The sequence below is a fragment of the Phyllostomus hastatus genome, unplaced genomic scaffold, assembly GCF_019186645.2.
Source record: "Phyllostomus hastatus isolate PE091 unplaced genomic scaffold, TTU_PhHast_1.1 phas_scaffold_555, whole genome shotgun sequence".
NCBI lineage: Eukaryota > Metazoa > Chordata > Mammalia > Chiroptera > Phyllostomidae > Phyllostomus > Phyllostomus hastatus.
Window position 1 is genome coordinate 13,037,355 of NW_025334036.1, and position 16,951 is coordinate 13,054,305.

General features: G+C 53.5%; 1 protein-coding gene across 1 annotated transcript in view; it reads right to left on the reverse strand.

The window, feature by feature from the left end:
* Positions 1-16,951, reverse strand: part of ATP10A (ATPase phospholipid transporting 10A (putative)) — a 101,580-nt gene that overhangs the window by 24,766 nt on the left and 59,863 nt on the right. The window contains 6 exon segments of the mRNA XM_045825045.1: positions 2,083-2,300; positions 5,084-5,336; positions 8,083-8,213; positions 9,242-9,373; positions 9,978-10,084; positions 15,607-15,692. Of these exon segments, the coding sequence (XP_045681001.1) occupies positions 2,083-2,300; positions 5,084-5,336; positions 8,083-8,213; positions 9,242-9,373; positions 9,978-10,084; positions 15,607-15,692 (927 nt within the window).

The following is a 16,951-nucleotide window of genomic DNA, read 5'->3' on the forward strand; positions in this document are numbered from 1 at the left end:
GATGTGTGAGAGGTATATCGATTGGTTGCCTCTTACATGCCCCTCAACCAGCAACCTAGGCATGTGCCCTGACTGGGAATCGAACCAGCGAGCTTTCAGTCTGCAGGCTGGGGCTCAATTCACTGAGGCACACCAGCCAGGGCACATTTTTAATTTTCCGAGGAGCCTCCTTACTGTTTTCATAGTGGCCGAACCAATGTGCCTTCCCACCAGCAGTGCCGAAGTGTTCCAGTTTCTCCACCAGCACTTGCCACCTGCCGCCTTTTTGATGACAGCCACTCCAACAGGTGGGGGTGACCTCCTTACGGTTTGACTTGCACTTCCCAACTTCAGCTTATACACTGTCACATGTCAGTTACATCTCAGTAGAAATGTACACATAGATTGGCAGTTCCCATTTTCCCCCAAATGCTATATTTTTAAAAAAGATTTTATTTATTTATTTTTAGAGAGGAAAGGGAAAGAGAAAGAGAGAGAGAAACATCAATGTGCGGTTGCTGGGGGCCGTGGCCTGCGACCCAGGTATGTCCCCTGACTGGGAATTGAACCTGCGATGCTTTGGTTCGCAGCCCACGCTCAATCCACTGAGCTACGCCAGCCAGGGACCCCAAACGCTATCTTATGTGCACTCTTCCAGGCCTCCTGGGATGACAGCTGTCCCCCCTTACTCATGGATGATACGTTCTAGACCCCCAGTGGAAGCCTGAAACCACGGAGAGTAGTTTGGGCCCTTACATAAAGGGTCTGGCACCAGTAATGCCCCTTTTTGATTACAAAATCTTTTATGACAAAATCATTAGCATGCCATCCTGTGACATAACAATATCACACTCCAGCACGCCATGACATTTTAGGTGACATGTTCAAATTAAAACTATAAATTATCACACCCATATTACTACCCTACCGAGCAGGTCTTACTGTGTTTTTTCCTCTACATACACATCTTTTCACCTAAAGGAAGCACCTGCAGGCGTCTCGGAGGCACGTCCAAGCTGCCGGCTTCACCGCTCTGGTGCTTGGGGCCATTTGTGAAGTTAAGGAGGGGTGGCGTGAACTTGAGCCCCGCGCTGCCGTGAGAATAGACTGGGTGACTGATGTGGCTACGGAGTGACTGACAGCGGGGAGCGTGGAGGTGACCGAGAGAGAGGGGATTCACACCCCAAGCAGGATGGAGCGGGATGGTGTAAGATTTTATCACCCTACTCAGCGTGGCTTGACATATAGTTCTGGAATTTTCCATGTAATAGTTTCAGACCACAGTGGACCTAAAGTGAAACCACGGATAATGGGGCGGGGGGGGGGGGTGCTGTTGTTTTTGGGAACACAGCTTTTAACGCTTTCAAAACAGATGTCCCATACTTTATTTGACCATCCCTTTATCACCAGATACATTTTTCACTGCTCGGCTGACGTAAACAGTGCACTCATAAGCTTCTGTGCATGTAAATCTTCGGATCCCATGTTGCTAAATAGACGTCAGGAAAACCTGTTCCAATGCAATCTCCCTCCTGCCAAGTGTGACAGCCCCCCCGCCACGTGCCCCACACAAGCCCACCCAGCAGCCACCTAAACGGAGGCCAGCCCAGACTGAGCAAGACGGGCTCTCCCTCTCTGTTCCCGAACCATCTTGGAAGCGAAAGGATCTCTCAGAAGCTGCCGCTGGCTCATTTCCGGAAACGTTTGGGCAGCTGACCAGACCGGGGAGAAACCAGTTTTATGGGCTTTGGGCTCATCTCATTAAAACGATATATTTTTCCATTTGGCTTTGCTTTTTCACAGTTGTCGTCTTGTTCTGTGGTTTATTTGTTTCATTTGGCAAGACCGGCCTCCTCTCCGTCACCCATCTGGGCGCGCACTGGAGGTCCCCCAGCCTCGGAACCATGGTGGCGGAGGGGCCCCGTGTCGGCACCTGCGGGGAGGAGGTGGTGGCCAGGAGACCTCGTGCCCACGGAGCAGAGCCAACACCGCTAGCGACAGCATGTGTGTGTGTGTGTGTGTGTGTGTTACCGAACACAGTTGGCTCTGATGGACGGGGGACATGGCAGACAGGGGAAGAGCAGGCTGTGCTCTGGGACTCACCATGGGGCTGCTGAAGGCCGTGTGCTTGGACAGCATGCTGGCCCGCTTGGCCTCGGCCCGGCTGCCCGTGCGCCGGTGCGACTTGGTGCTCTGCGTCCTGGGCAGCGCTCGGATGCTCTGGTGGCTCCCGATGCTGCCGCGCTGGGACAGCGAGCCCCCTTTGGGCGCTGCCTCCTCCGAGTCCGAGTCAGCCTCCTGGTACCTTGCCAGACGCTGCGCTGTGGGGAGAGGGGTGTGGGTGACACGTCAAGGGGAGGCTGGGCGGATCCTCCATCAAGGGCAAGGCGGCCTTCAATGAGGGAGGGAGGGCGCGCCCACTTATCTGCGCCTGCGCACAACCTGCCGCGGTTGATATGCTCAACCCATTCCACAGATGAGAAATTTCTCTCCGAGAAAGCTCTCGGAGAATTTGAGAGCTTGCTAAGGTCACGGGACGCAGGGGCAGGCAGTGGAGTGGCGCCCAGACCTGTGGGGTGCCACGATCTGGGTCCTGTCCTTCTTGGCATGCGAATAGGCCCCGAGTCAGCCGGGACAGGTTCACGCCGCTCCCCTCTATTCAGGGGAAGCTTACGTGGGAGCGGGGCCTGGGGGACAGGTGGCTGGGAAGGCCTGGCCCACAGAGTATCTGGGGTCGAGGGCCCACGTGGCTCACTGGGGCCCTCGTGACAGATGCCACTGAGCCTCGCAGTCTCACAGAAGTGACAATGTGATATTGAGGAATTTTCCCCCTGGGGCAAGGGAGGGCTCCTTGCTCAGGCCCAGGGGCCCCTCTCCACCTTCAGCCCGTGCAGACGCAGTGCTGGGCGGCCCAGAGGCTCCTGTTCCTCTCGGGGGTGCCCAGCGTGAACAGGTGTCCCCGGGGTTCAGGCCCCGCCAGCAAAGGTGCCTTGGAGGATGGACGGTGATTCCTCTTCGGCCCTTAGGGGGCGCTGCGAGTACAGCCATGCAGCCACGTGGTGCTCAGGGATCAGGGAAGCGTGTCCACGCTGCTGTTCCGGATTCGAAAGTGGCTCTGAACACATTTTCCTGGCATTGTCCGATTAGGGAGGCTGGGTCATCACGGAGGAGCAACCAGGAGACCATCCACCAGCGCTTACTCATTCGGAACAAGTGGTTACCCCACCGAGAACGGCAAGGGCAGCCAGGCGCCAGGCGGCAGCGCAGGGGTCCTGACACAAGGTGGCGCTCATGAGAGGAACCGAGGTAGGGCCTTGGGTGCAGGGATGCACCGGGTGTGGATCTGTCCTGTGGACCAAGCCTTACAGTCAGCATCTTTCTTTAGATTCATAGACGAGCAAGACAGAGACAAGGAAGAAGGAGTCGCCTGTCCACGGCCACAAGGCGCAGTAGCCCCAACACCAGGATCCTGCTAGGGGCACTCCGACAAGAACAAAGCCGAGACACAGGACTACCGGCTTCTAAACCTGTGTGTTGGGAGGTTGGCATCAGCCTCCTGAAGGGCACACCTGCGAGGCCCAGCCACCTTGGGTCAGATGTTGGCCTGGGCTGGCGGGCCAGTGACTTGCAACCACGCTGGACAGCCTGACCATCAGTGACCTCTGTGATGACCTGAATGTCCTTGGGGAGGATGAAGGTCAGGAGCAGGTGACGCTTGGCCCTGGGGCATACACCAGCACCGGCACCTGAGATTGGTGTGGCCGGGTCAGATATACATGAGCAGGGCTCTGAGCTTGTTTTTCCTAACGGGACCTTGAGAGGTCAAAGTCATGGGAAAAAGCTTGGAAGACGCTGGTGACTTTGGAAGTGCATCGATGACTGATCACAGGACAGCTTTCAAATGCCACACAGGTGCCTGGTCATCTCCGTCATCCCCAGAAATGAGTCTTCCAGGGGCAGTGGGAGCCTTGGGTGTTAAGTGGACAACAACTGTCAACATCTGGAGTCAGAGCTGGGGTTCTGCCCCTGGAGCTTCAGGTCCCAGTTGCAGAGCAACCGCTGACCTGCTGGGCTGGGTCCCTGAGTCCTTTACAGCCAGACTGAGTTCTGCCTGTGGGCAGCTGGGCTCTCCTGCACGAGGCTGCGGGGTTCCAAGAGGAGAGAGCGGCAACAGGTCAGGGGTGAATGGGATGCTGCCACTTTATTCTGGATGGCAAATAAAACATTAAACCAAGTGGGTAAGTCCTTAGGCCTGTTTAACATGATGGCTTTAATTTTACATGGAGGACGTTTGTAGACACCATACTAATTCTTGGTTTTATAAAACTCATAAAACTTGTGTTCTGACAGACGGTTCCCACTGAGTCTTCCTAAAGGACAGCTTCCTATGGTGCCCCCCTGTTTTGTATTTGCTTCCGTTTTGTGGAAAGGTCTCACGGATGTTCGCACATGCTGTTCCCGGATGCTGTTCCAGGTAGGAAGGGGACTCGTACTTGTAGGGCAGGTCTCTCAACTCCAGAAACTCGACAGGGCGCCCTCTGCTGGCTCAGACGGGCACCTGGCTCTAGTCACACCCTCAGCTTACCAAGCCGGTAGCTCCCTGGGCCATTATTAGAACAGAGGCAGCAAGGGATAAGGAAAGGTGAGGTGGGGTAAGAGACGGCCTAAAATATCCAACGTGAGGTGACTCAGTTCTTCCTAGATCTCGTGACATTGTCGTCCAGCAAATTTGGCACAAATTCTGAGAATTTTCAGCTCATAACAAGACCACCATGGATGACCCCAGAAACATCTCTCGCCTGTTGGTGTGGCTCAGACACCGGGCACCTCAGAAGTGACCTCCTCCGGGTTGCCCTTCTGGGCTCTGCTCGGGTGGCAGAAAATGAGCGTGGAAGCCGCAGCCCTCTACGCTGCGACGCTGCAGTGCGCAGAAGCCCTTTTTCTGTAAGGGGTACTCGGTTTCATTTCAGGCTCCTGCAAAAGTGAGCAGTCCTGGACGGGAGAGCGCGCACGCGCGCACACACGGAAACGCGCATGCGTGCCCCTTCCGACAGAGCCGCTCCCTGGTCCAACCCCCACCGGCTCCCCCGCCCCCCGCACTCACCATTCGCATCGTGAGAATATTCTACGCCAGACACAGTGCACCTTCGGAAAACCATCTTATTCTCAGTCAACGTGCCGGTTTTGTCCGAGAAGATGTACTGGATCTGCCCCAAGTCCTCCGTGATGTTCAGAGCCCGGCACTGCAGCTGGGAGTCGGTCTCCTCGTCGTACAGCTCCAGGTCCTGGTTGATGAAGTACACCTGGCACACTTTAACGATCTCGATGGAGACGTAGAGCGAAATGGGGATCAGGACCTAGAAGACAGCAGGCACCCAGAGTGAGCGGCTGTGGGGCCCAGGACGCTGTGGAATCAGTCTGATCTACTGAAAAATGACTACAACCACAAGTAAACAGGGACTATACTGTACCTTTAAGAGCTTACATGGGTTGGCTTAGAGTCACTATTGGAAAAGTATTAGGATATTGGCAAAGTGTTTAAAGTAGGGCAGCCTACGGGGCCCTTGCGGAGCGGAAATCCACTATGGTGTCTGGAAGTATGGAGCCATGGCTTGGAGAGAAGCAAGCGTTTTCGTTACTAAGTTGTGCTTGAGAAAGGCTAGGAGAGGAAAGAGAGAAAGAGAAAAACACACGGCATAGTCAGAGTCCTCGTAAGCAAAGTCACCTCGTAGCACAGTGGCACCAGGTCCCCAGGCTCCTGGTGGCCCGGCCCTCGACCACAACAACCCCCACAGTCTTTTCAGAGGCCGGGTTTGTGTTGAAGGAGCGTTTCTGTGATGTGCGATACAGAGCAGAGCAAAGAAGGCGCCAGGAAAAATACTCAGTTACACTGTGACAACTGAAGAACAATCTCCATGAAATCAACGCTGAATTGTTTCCTTGCTTCAGAGAATAACGCTATCGAATTGATGTTTCCGGGCTCAGAATATTTTTCAGAGGAATGGGTGCTCCTGGTAATTTCAGTGTGTTAATGCTCCATGCATATTATAGGGCTACCTCTAGGCTCGAACAAAATTGGCAGTTATAACATGAAATAAGCGAAATAGGTCAGACAGAAGAAGTCAAGTGCTGTTACCTGCAGCAGATGATCTCATAATGTGGAATTGAAACAAAACCTGACTCTCAGAACCAGAGATCAGACTGGTGGTTGGCGGAGGCAGGGTGTGGGGTGCAGAATGGGTGGAGGGGGTCAGAAGGTACAAACACTCCCAGTTATAAGATCAGTCCTGGGGATCGAATGGTGACCAGAGTTGACAATTCTGTACTGGGTATTTGACATTTGCTATGAGAATAGATCCTCAAAGTCCTCAACACACACACAAAATTGTAACTATGGGAGGTGACGGACGTTAACTAAATTTATTGTGATCATTTTGCAATATGTACGAATATCAAATCATCGTGTTGCACCTCTGAGATGAATACACATACGACCTTCTGTGTCAATTGCACCTCACTAAAATTGAGGGAGAAAAGAATAACTTATAAAAATTCTTTGAATAATGCATGTAGTCACCATCACAGTTTCAACCTCTTAGACGCCATTATAGTTTCAATTTGTTTTTTCCATCAAAGTTTTTTTTTTAAAGATTTTATTTATTTTTAGACACAGGGGACAGGAAGGAGACAGAGAAGGAGAGAAACATCAATGTGTGGTTGCCTCTCATGTGGCCCCTACCAGGGGCCTGGCCCGCAACCCAGGCATGTGCCCTGACTGGGAATCGAACTGGCGACCCTTTGATTCTCAGGCTGGCACTCAATCCACTGAACTACACCAGCCAGGGCTTCGCCGAACTTTTTAAGAGAACAACAGGGAGGTAAATTGGCACATGGAGTTCCAACAAAGCCCTGCTAATTTGGAAAGTTAAGTGAGGCTGTTTCCCAGTGAGAAGCACAGGTGACGGAAGACAAAGGTGGAGCAAATGCCCTGTGGTTACTGTGTGCCCCAAGGAGGCTGGCTGTGACACTCACTGTCCCCTCTCCTCCTGGGCACAGATGCTCAGTTAGTGACTGGGGGTCACGGAGGGAGCATGTGAATGAACAATAATAACAGTAACAGCAATTGTAACAACAGTAATAAACAATGCCGCCAAATGCCATGCGATAGTCTGACTCGAGCCCTGGCACAGAAAAACCCCATTGTTGGGAGAATCCGGTGGAATTGGAACGAAGTCTGGAGTTCAGTTCAGGCCAAAGGGCCAGAGCTGGTTTCTTCGTTCTGACAATGTGCTGCGGTGACACGTGCACATTAGGGAAAGTGGCAAGGGACCCAGGGGACCTCTTCGTACTATTTTTTGCCACTTGTCTCTAGGTCTTAAAATTATTCCAGACTTGTAGGTACAAAATAGTCACAGGGATGTAAAGTACAGCACAGGGAATAGAGCCAATAATATTATAACAATGATGCACGGTGCCAGATGGGGACTGGAAATAATTGGGGGCAACACTTTTTTAAGTATCTGACTGTCCAAACCACTATGCCATACACCTGACACTAATATGAAATGCCAACTGTAATTTAAAAATTTTTTTAAAAATTTAGAACTTTTTTAGAATTGAATGGAAAAACAAAACAATAAAAATGATCACAAATGCCCTGGCTAGTGTGGTTCAGTGGATTGAGTGCCAGCCTGTGAACCAAAGGGTCACCGGTTTGATTCCCAGTCAGGGCACATGCCTGGTTTGTGGGCCAGGTCCCCAGTAGGGGGTGCTCAAGGGGCAACCACACATTGATGCTTCTCTCCTCTCCCACCCTTCCCCTCTGTCTAAAAATAAATGAACACAATAAAAAAAAATAGATCACAACCAACCCCTCAAACCCTAAGCATCTTAAGAACAGCAAAGAAGAATTTGAACTTGAAAATCACCCAAGAAAACACCCTCTAGAAAAATTAGAAGTCAAGATAAAATGCGGCGCGTTAGGAAAGCACATTTGTGACCGTTCTAAGGCGGAGAGTACAGGCAAGTGTCAGCAGGGTATGCTGACAGGACGCGGTTGCCAGCAAGGCTGCGCGGGCACCTCGGGGCACGTGGCACTGTTACCTGCAGAACTATGACCATGGTGAGAAACGAGTACACGGCGGCTGTGACGGGGGACAGGGAGCTGCCGTCGGACTCGGGGACTTCAAACAGGGCTTTCTTCTCTTGATACCGCTGGACCCACAGTCCGTGTCCTGCAGGATGTTCAACGAGAAACGTCATTTAGCCGATGGCAACATAAAGACACTGCAAAGTGCAAACTGAAGCAAAACTCAAAGACGAGGACTCAACATAGGTACACAGGGCCATAGGCGCTTGCTTGTCAGCTAAGAAAGCAAAGCACGTGGTACTGTTGGCGCTCGCAAGCGGGCTGCTGGGGGGCTCTGGGATGGGGGCCTCCCGCTCACATCCGGTTTCCCACTGTTGGCTCTGGATGCACCACTGGTCAGGGCGCAAGAATCGGAGGGCTGCTGGCAGCGGCCAGTGAGAACCTTCCAGAAAGGAATTTCCCAGGGCAGCGGATGCCTCACCAAATCCCAGCCTCCTCAGCAGGCTCTGAACACTGCCCAAGATTGTGCCTCCTTGGAGATTCAGAAGTCACATATCTTAGACTCTGGGAAGCCCAGGGCAACGCACACTACTTCATGGACTGGTCCCACAGCTCTCTGGTAACAGGAGCCCTTACCCGTCCCGTATGCCTATGTCTGTCGCCAGAGCGCCGAGGCCATGTCACGCCCACCCACCTGGGCGTGGCGGAGGTCATGCACCCCGAGGTCCGACACCCTTGCCTGGGAGGCGCTCCTAAGGCCAGGTGTGAGGCCGTCACGGGCTGTAGAGCCCCAGGGCCCACAGCCAACTAACTGCCAGCCCAGCGTCATCCTAGCCTCCAAGGAATTTTTCTCCTCTTTTCGTGGAATTCTCATTTAGTAGCATTTAGGTTTCCCCTGCTCCTATGACTCGTGGTTCATCACCAGGTTCTGGACACCCTCTGTCCACTGGACTCCTTACGACTCCAGTGGACCATCCTTCTGCTCAGGAAGTTTCCAATGGGAAAAGTAGCACATGGGGCCAACCTCACGTGTCCAGACCTCTCAACAGGGCCCCTGCAAATCACCCATGGACCTCGGCCAGTGACAGAGGTGCCCTTTAACTTCAGGGCACAGAATTGAGTTAGGGGCAGCCCACCGGACTCACTGGAGGCTGTCTTGTCGAGGAGACTTACCCACCGCTGACGTCAGAGACATGCAAATGAGCAGGAGGACGCACCAGAGCACGTCGCAGTTCATCTGCCTCTCCAGCTGGCTGCGCTTGTAGCGGGGCCCGCTGTTGTTCAGCAGCGCCTTGGTTTCGTGTCCTGTGGGGGAGGGGGAGGAGCGCGGGGAGTCAGAGGGCGGGGAGTGCGGGGCATGTGCTGCTGACGCTGGGAATCTTGGGAATCGAAGTGCAACGTTAGCGGCAATGATACTTATGGGACAGGCTCGGTCAAGAGAGCAGGGTATAAAAATCATCGGAAATAAGTAGCAACCATGGAGCCACGTGGAGGGAGACAGGATGAGGGAGCACTTTTGGTTGGTCAAGATGTTATTAGATGTTGGGCTGCTTTCTCTTTCCTTTGTTTTCCACAATGGGTCTATGCTAGTTTTTTCTTTTTTAAAGATTTGATTTATTTATTTTTAGATAGAGGGGGAGGGAGGGAGAAAGAGAGGGAGAGAAACATCAATGTGTGGTTGCCTCTCAAGTGCGCCCTACTGCTGACCTGGCCAAGCAACCCAGGCATGTGCCCTGACTGGGAATTGAACCAGCGACCCTTTGGTTCACAGGCCAGCACTCAATCCACTGAGCCACACCAGCCAGGGCTGCTACTTTTTTAATCAGAAAAAATATAAACAAGGAGCCATGCTTGAGAACATAGAGGACCATGTGGCAAGCCACCACCATCCCGGAGCAGGGGGGCTTACCTGCGTAGATGACGATGCCCACGACGGCCTCCGTGTTCCTGATGGTGCAGCCTCGCAGCAGCAGGTTCTCCTTGTGCAGCCCGGCCTTCTTCCCGTTGTCGTGCACGCTGTTGAGGAACGGCTGTCACTCATCATTCAACGCCTCCATGCGCCTCACATCCCAAGTAGCACGGCGTTGGGGAGGGAAGGCTGGACCCGGGGCTGCAAGGGGGAACGGGGACCCTGGAGGGGACCGCTTGCCTCAGGGGTTTCTACAAGAGCTAGCGTGGAGCTCGTGCTCACGGGTCACAGGGCTTCTAGAAGCTTCTCCAGAGACGGATGTTTACTTTGCTGACGGGCTCTGGGAAATCTTAAAGGGATGTGTGTATTGGTCCCTGCCCAGGTTCCTTGACGCAGGGCTCCTGAAACGCTTGTAAACAGGGGTGCGAGGAAGAGCTTTTGTTCTCATGTTTGATCTTTGATCCCAGTTTCCAGCACAGGGCGACTCAAACCCTCGTCATTTCCTGAGTGATAACAGCCCCCGCGGCACCTCCTGTCCTAACGCTTGGGCTTTGATGCAGGTTGTTCCTGACGCAGAATACGAAATGCCCTGGGATATCCTGGGTGTCGGGAGTGTCTTGTGTTCTAATCAGGTGACTCTGGGTGGGCTTGTGGGCGGGGGCTGCTCTGCAGAAAGACCTCCATGAAGCACTGGGGGGAGCTGGAGGGTGGGGGGCTCCCTGCCCCTTCCCACGTGCCTCGCCCTACACGTTGTCTCCCTCTGAACGTTCATCGAAACCCTTAATCACATCCTTTCGTCAAACAGTAAACTGGTTTCCGGAGTTCTGTGAGCCACTCTGGCACATTAACTGAACCCAAGGGGGAGGTCGTGGGGACCCCTGGTTGGTCAGAAGCACAGGGGACAAGCTGGGTTTGGGACTGGCACTGGCGTCTCGGGTGGGGCGGCGTGTCAGACAGAGCCCCGAACCCGTCGGGGCTCCGTCTGTGCCAACTCCAGGCAGACGGTGTCAGGTCTGAGTTCAACCGCGGGACACCCAGTCTGCATTGTGGAATGGCTTGGTGTGGCGAAGCCCCACAATGGAACCGGGTGTCAGGATTTCATCGTGCTGTGACCTCAGGGACATGCCACAGCCAGAGAGGCAGGCCCGGGAACGTGGGGCTGACGGGGAAGCTGACCGCCAGCCCACCGCTGAGAACACCCCTGCTACTTGGTACCTGAGTCACAGACATACACATATTCCTCTGGGAGGCAAAACGAGATGGGTGTCAGCAACCTTTTCTACATGCATCCCTTGTTCTTCTACAAAGTCATAAAGTTATTGGAAATGTTAATGCATTAAATTTGAAATGTCATAAATTCCATGAGACAATTTTTTAAATGTGGCTTCATGGCGATTTAGACTCAGAGGGACAGTCCTCGTTTAAGCCACTGGACTTGCAACTCCTGCTCCTGGCCCACGAGGGACGGCCACATGGTCACCATGTTGGCCAGGACCACATGTGCTAGACCACACTGGGACAGGCAGGGCCCCAGGAGCCTGACGAGCAGGTCACCGTGGAAGGCCCCGGAGACTTCTGAAATCGGGGCCCAGACTAACCTACACCAACGGGGCCCTTTCAGGAAGCCACCTTCTGGAACCTTCAGTGGATAGTCCTGGCTACCCCTCCCCCCCACCACAGCCCCAGTGCCTCTGCTGTGTGTCTTTAAAAACATTGTATTTCTTTGTAGAGAGAGGGGAAGTGAAGGAGAAAGAGAGGGAGAGAAACATCCAAGTGTGGCTGCCTCTTGCGCGTCCCCTACTGGGGACCTGATTCGCAACCCAGGCATGTGCCCTGACTGGGAATCGAACCAGCGACCCTTGGGTTCACAGGCTGGTGCCCAATCCACTGAGCCACACCAGCCAGAGCTCTTCTGTGGTCCGTGAAGCTCACCAGCTCCCTGCACAGTGCCATTGGCCTGGGCCCCAGTGCAAATCTGGGAACAGGCCCTTCCTGTTACATCCAGTTCCTGGTCACCGGCACGGGGGCAGGTTTGACTCTCAGCCCCAGACGCAATGTGTGTTCTTCACAACCGGGGAAACAAACATATTTCCCAGTGCAGAGGAGAGGCTAAAATCAAGGCCAGAAGGCTGCTGGGGACGTGTCTTCTGCAAGCCTGGCATGTAGCACCTTCAAGTTCATTCCTCTGTGGAAGGCATGCAAGGACCGTGCAGGGGATCCCCTCTCAACACCATTAACAACCCCCCTTGGCAAGTCCGGACAGAGTCAGAATTCGCTTGCAAAAGACATTCAAGCCTGAGCTCCTCATGGCCGGGGAAAAGCATCGAGAGACCAGCCCGCGTGATGCTGGACTTGAGACCCTGTGCCTTTGTCTGTAATGCACAGACGGTCCGCCCCCACAGCTCTCTGTGTGTGTGACAACCGGACGTGAAAATTACTTCTCAGGGGCAGATAATTATTTCTCCGTGACAACCAGACCTGGAAATTATTTCTCAGTAAAGGACACATCCTCTCCATCAACGTTCCAGTCATGCACACTCAGAACAAGAGACGCACCCGATAGAAACTAGGAAGCTATTATGTTAAGTGTTAAGTTGTCTTCGATATGACACGTCTACATGATCGCATCGTGATTCTTATTCAGACTGCGTCACACCGGAACTCAGCGCTGGCAGGGGCGTCAGCCTCGGTGAGGGGGACAGGCTGCAGCTGCCAGGGGACAGATCCACTGTTCCCAGGGTCACAGCCCTGAGGGACAGGCCCCGTCCGTGTCAGAGGCAGAAGGGAAGGAACCTGAGCCTCAGCAGCACGGCTGAGGAACTGAGGCACCCAGCAGGTGCTTGGCACCTGCCCATGACCTTGAACGTGTGATAGGAGAGTCCCACTGAGGGCCCAGACCAAGCAGGCTCGAGCAGATTCCAGAAAGATCCACAGGAGAGTATAAAGCCATTGAGCTGCCTATCCCTTCTGTATGGGTTCACCTGTGTCTGCCACGCAGAGTCCCCTATGTTGACATTGAACTCCCGGTAGCTCAGTATATAACTGTATCTGCAGTTAAGTCTTTGAAGAGATCATCAGCTTAAAATGAGGTCAATGAATGGGCCCTGATTTTATATGACTGGGGTCCTTATATGAAGGAGAAATTTGGACACAGCAGCAGACAAGCACAGAGGCTGTGACGATGTGAATACGCAGGGAGAAGACGGCCGTCTACAAGCTGAGGAGAGAGGCCTCAGGAGACACCTGTCCTGCTGACACCTCGACCTTGGACTTCCAGCCTCCAGAACCGAGACAATAAATTTCTGTGGTCTAAGCTGCTCGGTCTGTGGTCAGCCTGAGCAAGCGGGTACAACCCTTCACGTTTCACCCGAGCCACTGAGCGGCCTCTGGACGCCTCAGGCCAGTCCCGTCTAAATCAAGACTGTCCAGAAGTACAGGGTGACGACAGGGCTCTCTGGGGACATGTCCTGGCCGCTGGCAAATGCCACATGCGGGCCCACGGGGAAGCGGCCGGGATGTTCCTTCTCGGGGATGCTCAGTCTCCCTGGCGGCAGCTGCTCTTGGTGACGGGTCCTGCATGCCGGCACGTGTCTGTCTGAGTCCTGGCATGCGTAGGTGCTGACAGGAGCCGCAGGTGACAGCGGCGGGAGCAAGGCATCGGTTTAAACACGAGGTGCAAAGTGTGCTCACTGCTGCCGGGTCCCCTCCATGGCCACCGGCTGCACAGTCTGCAGCCGACCCCTCTCCCCGGCGGTCATGTTGCCTCCAGCACCCAGAGACCTGGGTGGGCTCCGCTGCCCCCCCCAGTCACTGGGACCCACATCCTTGGTGTCCTTTGGACCCCTCCTCCCTCGGTTTTATATCAAACAGCAGTCCTCAATCTTCCCCTCCTCTTGGGCTCTCTCTGAGTCTTCCTCCTCCTCGCTCTTTCCGTGCGGAACTGACCTCCTTGGGGCTCCTCATGGCTAACCACCTGCCACACACCCTTCGCTGGCCCCGAGGCCAGCAGCCTCATCCCTCCTGCCATGTGAACGTCTCTCTCATTCTCCCGGGAGCATCCTGTGTGAGCTGCGGAGCCCGGCCATGAGTCTGGGCTCCCGTTCCCGTGTGTCAGGGAGACAGACGCTCTGGGCCGGACCCTCGGGGCCTGGGGCCAGGACTCCGCAGTGTCCTTTGTCCTTCCTTGTCCCGGATTGTCGTTACGCCTCCTTCAGGTCTTACCTCCGCTTTGCACCCCGATGCTGGATGTGCCGGTAAATCAGAGGCGCGAACTCACGCGCAGAGCTCTGAGAAACGGCGCCCCCGCGCGTCTGTGCCTGGACCGCTCCGCAGCGCATGCATCCGCTCAGGCCCTGGAGCAGGGCAGCAGCCGGACGGACGACCGCATTGTCCAGACCCGACAGCCTAGCCTGCGAGCGCTCGCCTGCCGCCACCCAAGGGGCGGAGCGGTGATCGGGCAGGCCCAACCTCCAACCCTGAGGTTTTGCTCACACGTCTCATCTGTTCTCTGAGAGACGCCCTGTAACTCACAGACACTCCTGTTCTTTCCCATGTTATCTTGGCCCCCACACACTTATTATTATTATTATTATTATTATTATTAAAATTTCAACTGCACGTGAACACAGAATAGAATAAGTACCTGCCATTGACCACAGCCTGGCTCCAACAAGTACCAACCTGTGCCCCTAATCCACCGTTTGTGTCTTTCTCATTTGGAGCAAAGGGCCGGATGATTGGTCCTACTATGTGTTATATTTTTTGTTCACTCATTTATTTTCTTTTCTCCTAACTAGGATAAAATAAACACGAAGGCAGGACTTTTTGTCTACTCTCTGCACCGTGTTATTTCTCGGAGCCTCGAACGGAGCTGAGCACACAGTAGGTGCTCAATAAATGCTTATTCAGTGACTGTGTGGGTGAATGGATGGATGGATGGATGGGTGGATGAATAAGTGAATGAATGAACTTCCACTCAGGCTCCTCGAGTGTGGCCCCTGTATTTGCACTCAGGGGGCCCCGTGTGGTCTGCCCAGCCGCCCTGCCCCACCCCTTCCCAGGGCTGCGGAGGGAGCAAAGACACACCTCCCCACTGCAGGCACTTTGTTACGTTTCTAGTGTTGACAGAACCTTACCAACGAGTCCCGTGAGCCACCAAGGTGCGCAGGTGCTGGGCACCATTCCCAAAGGGCTACGGACACGGCGCAGAATAGCAAATGCTTGTTTTATAACTCTGTGTGTGTGCAAACAGGTGACCCTTGAACAACACGGATTGGAAATGTGTGAGTTCGCTCATACATGGATTTTTTTCACTAAATACCATACATTTATTTCCTCGTCTGTATGATTTTCTTACAGCACTGCTCTTCTCCAGCTTACTTTATTGGAAGAATGCAATATATTAACGTACAACATAGGTGTCGATCCACTGTGTATGTTATGGGTAAGGCTTGTGGTCAACAGCTGGTTATTACTGGTTAAGTTTTGGGGGAGTAGAAGTTATACGAGGGTTTTTGATTACGTGGTGGTGGTCAGCGCCCCTAACCCCGAGTTGTTCAAGGTCAACTGTGGGTTCTACGGAGCATCTGTTAGACAGAAGGACAAGCTCAGGCCGACGGATGATACTCACATGCACCCACGGAACCTGCTGAGGTCGTTGTTTGGCTTCTCACACTCGATGACGCTGGTGAAGTTCAAGGGGTTGAACTCGGAGACCTAAAACGACAGCACGGATACGTCAGAGAAGTCGGGGCTCAGACTGCTCTGTCCCGGGGCCCTCGCCTTTCTGGGGTACACCCCTGTCAGGGGAACCCCATATGGGAGATTCTGCTCAGTGCCTGCACCTCCATTTTTTAAAGAAAGATTTTGTTTGTTTAGTTTTTAGAGAGGGAAAGGAAGGGAGCAAAAGAGGAAGAGAAACATCAATGTGCAAGAGATACCTCAACTGGTTGGCTCTCGTGTGCCCCCTACTAGGGACCTGGACTGCGACCCTGGCATATATCCTAACTGGGAATCGAACCTGCGACCTTTTGGTTCGCAGGCCAGCACTCAATCCATTGAGCCACACCAGCCAGGGCTGTACTTCCACATTTATCGGGAATGATAACTCATCACTGGAGAGTGCAGCTGCTGCGTGAGGGAGCCACAGAGCTCAGAGTATGATGCAAACCAAGGGAACCCGAGGTCAGAGCAAAGGAAGCTGCTAGTGACAGGAAGGGGTGGCAGCATTTTGGGGGGGGATAGATCAGGATCTCCCCATTTCCTACTGGAGAAGCAAATTCCACCCGGAAAACAAACTTATCGTGAGGCACTTCTTCAAGGTACGCTAAAAATTCTTCACAGGTCTTGGATGAAAAACATTTATATCGCCAGTGGGTATGCTAACAACTTCTGTATTCTTCTGCTCAATATAAAAAAAATGAGCAAAGAAAGCCTTTCATGTAGCATCCAGCCCTTGACAGATATGACAGGTGAAGAAGAGATGAGAGGTGGAGAAGGGGAGGGGGGTGGGGGGGGCGGCGGGGAGGAAGAGAGAGGAGGACGGACAGGGCGGAAGCCTTTAGTACAGAGGAAAGGGTTTTTAAGCCAGCTCCCTTTGATCAAGCACGTCAGTCTTCTCCCCACCTAGTGCCGCGGCACAGGGAAAAGTGCAACCGTCTTTGTTCACATGAGCACATCACAGAAAAAGTGCGAGTGATTAAAAATCACAGAACTGGCACTGATAAGGGTGACCCCACCCCAGGTCTCGACCACTCGCTCCACTGGGAGAGTGCGCTCCTCTGTGCAGAGTGCCACTGTCGCGGGAATTAGTCAGAAGTCGCTTCCGACCATTTTCCAGGGGGGCATGGTGTTAGCGCAATTCAATAGCTGGAATTGCAGTGCCATTTTAAAAGGGTCTTCTTGTATTTTATTTTAATTAATTAATTTGTTTGTTTGTTTATTTATCTAGAGGGGAAGGGAGGCAGAAAGAGAGG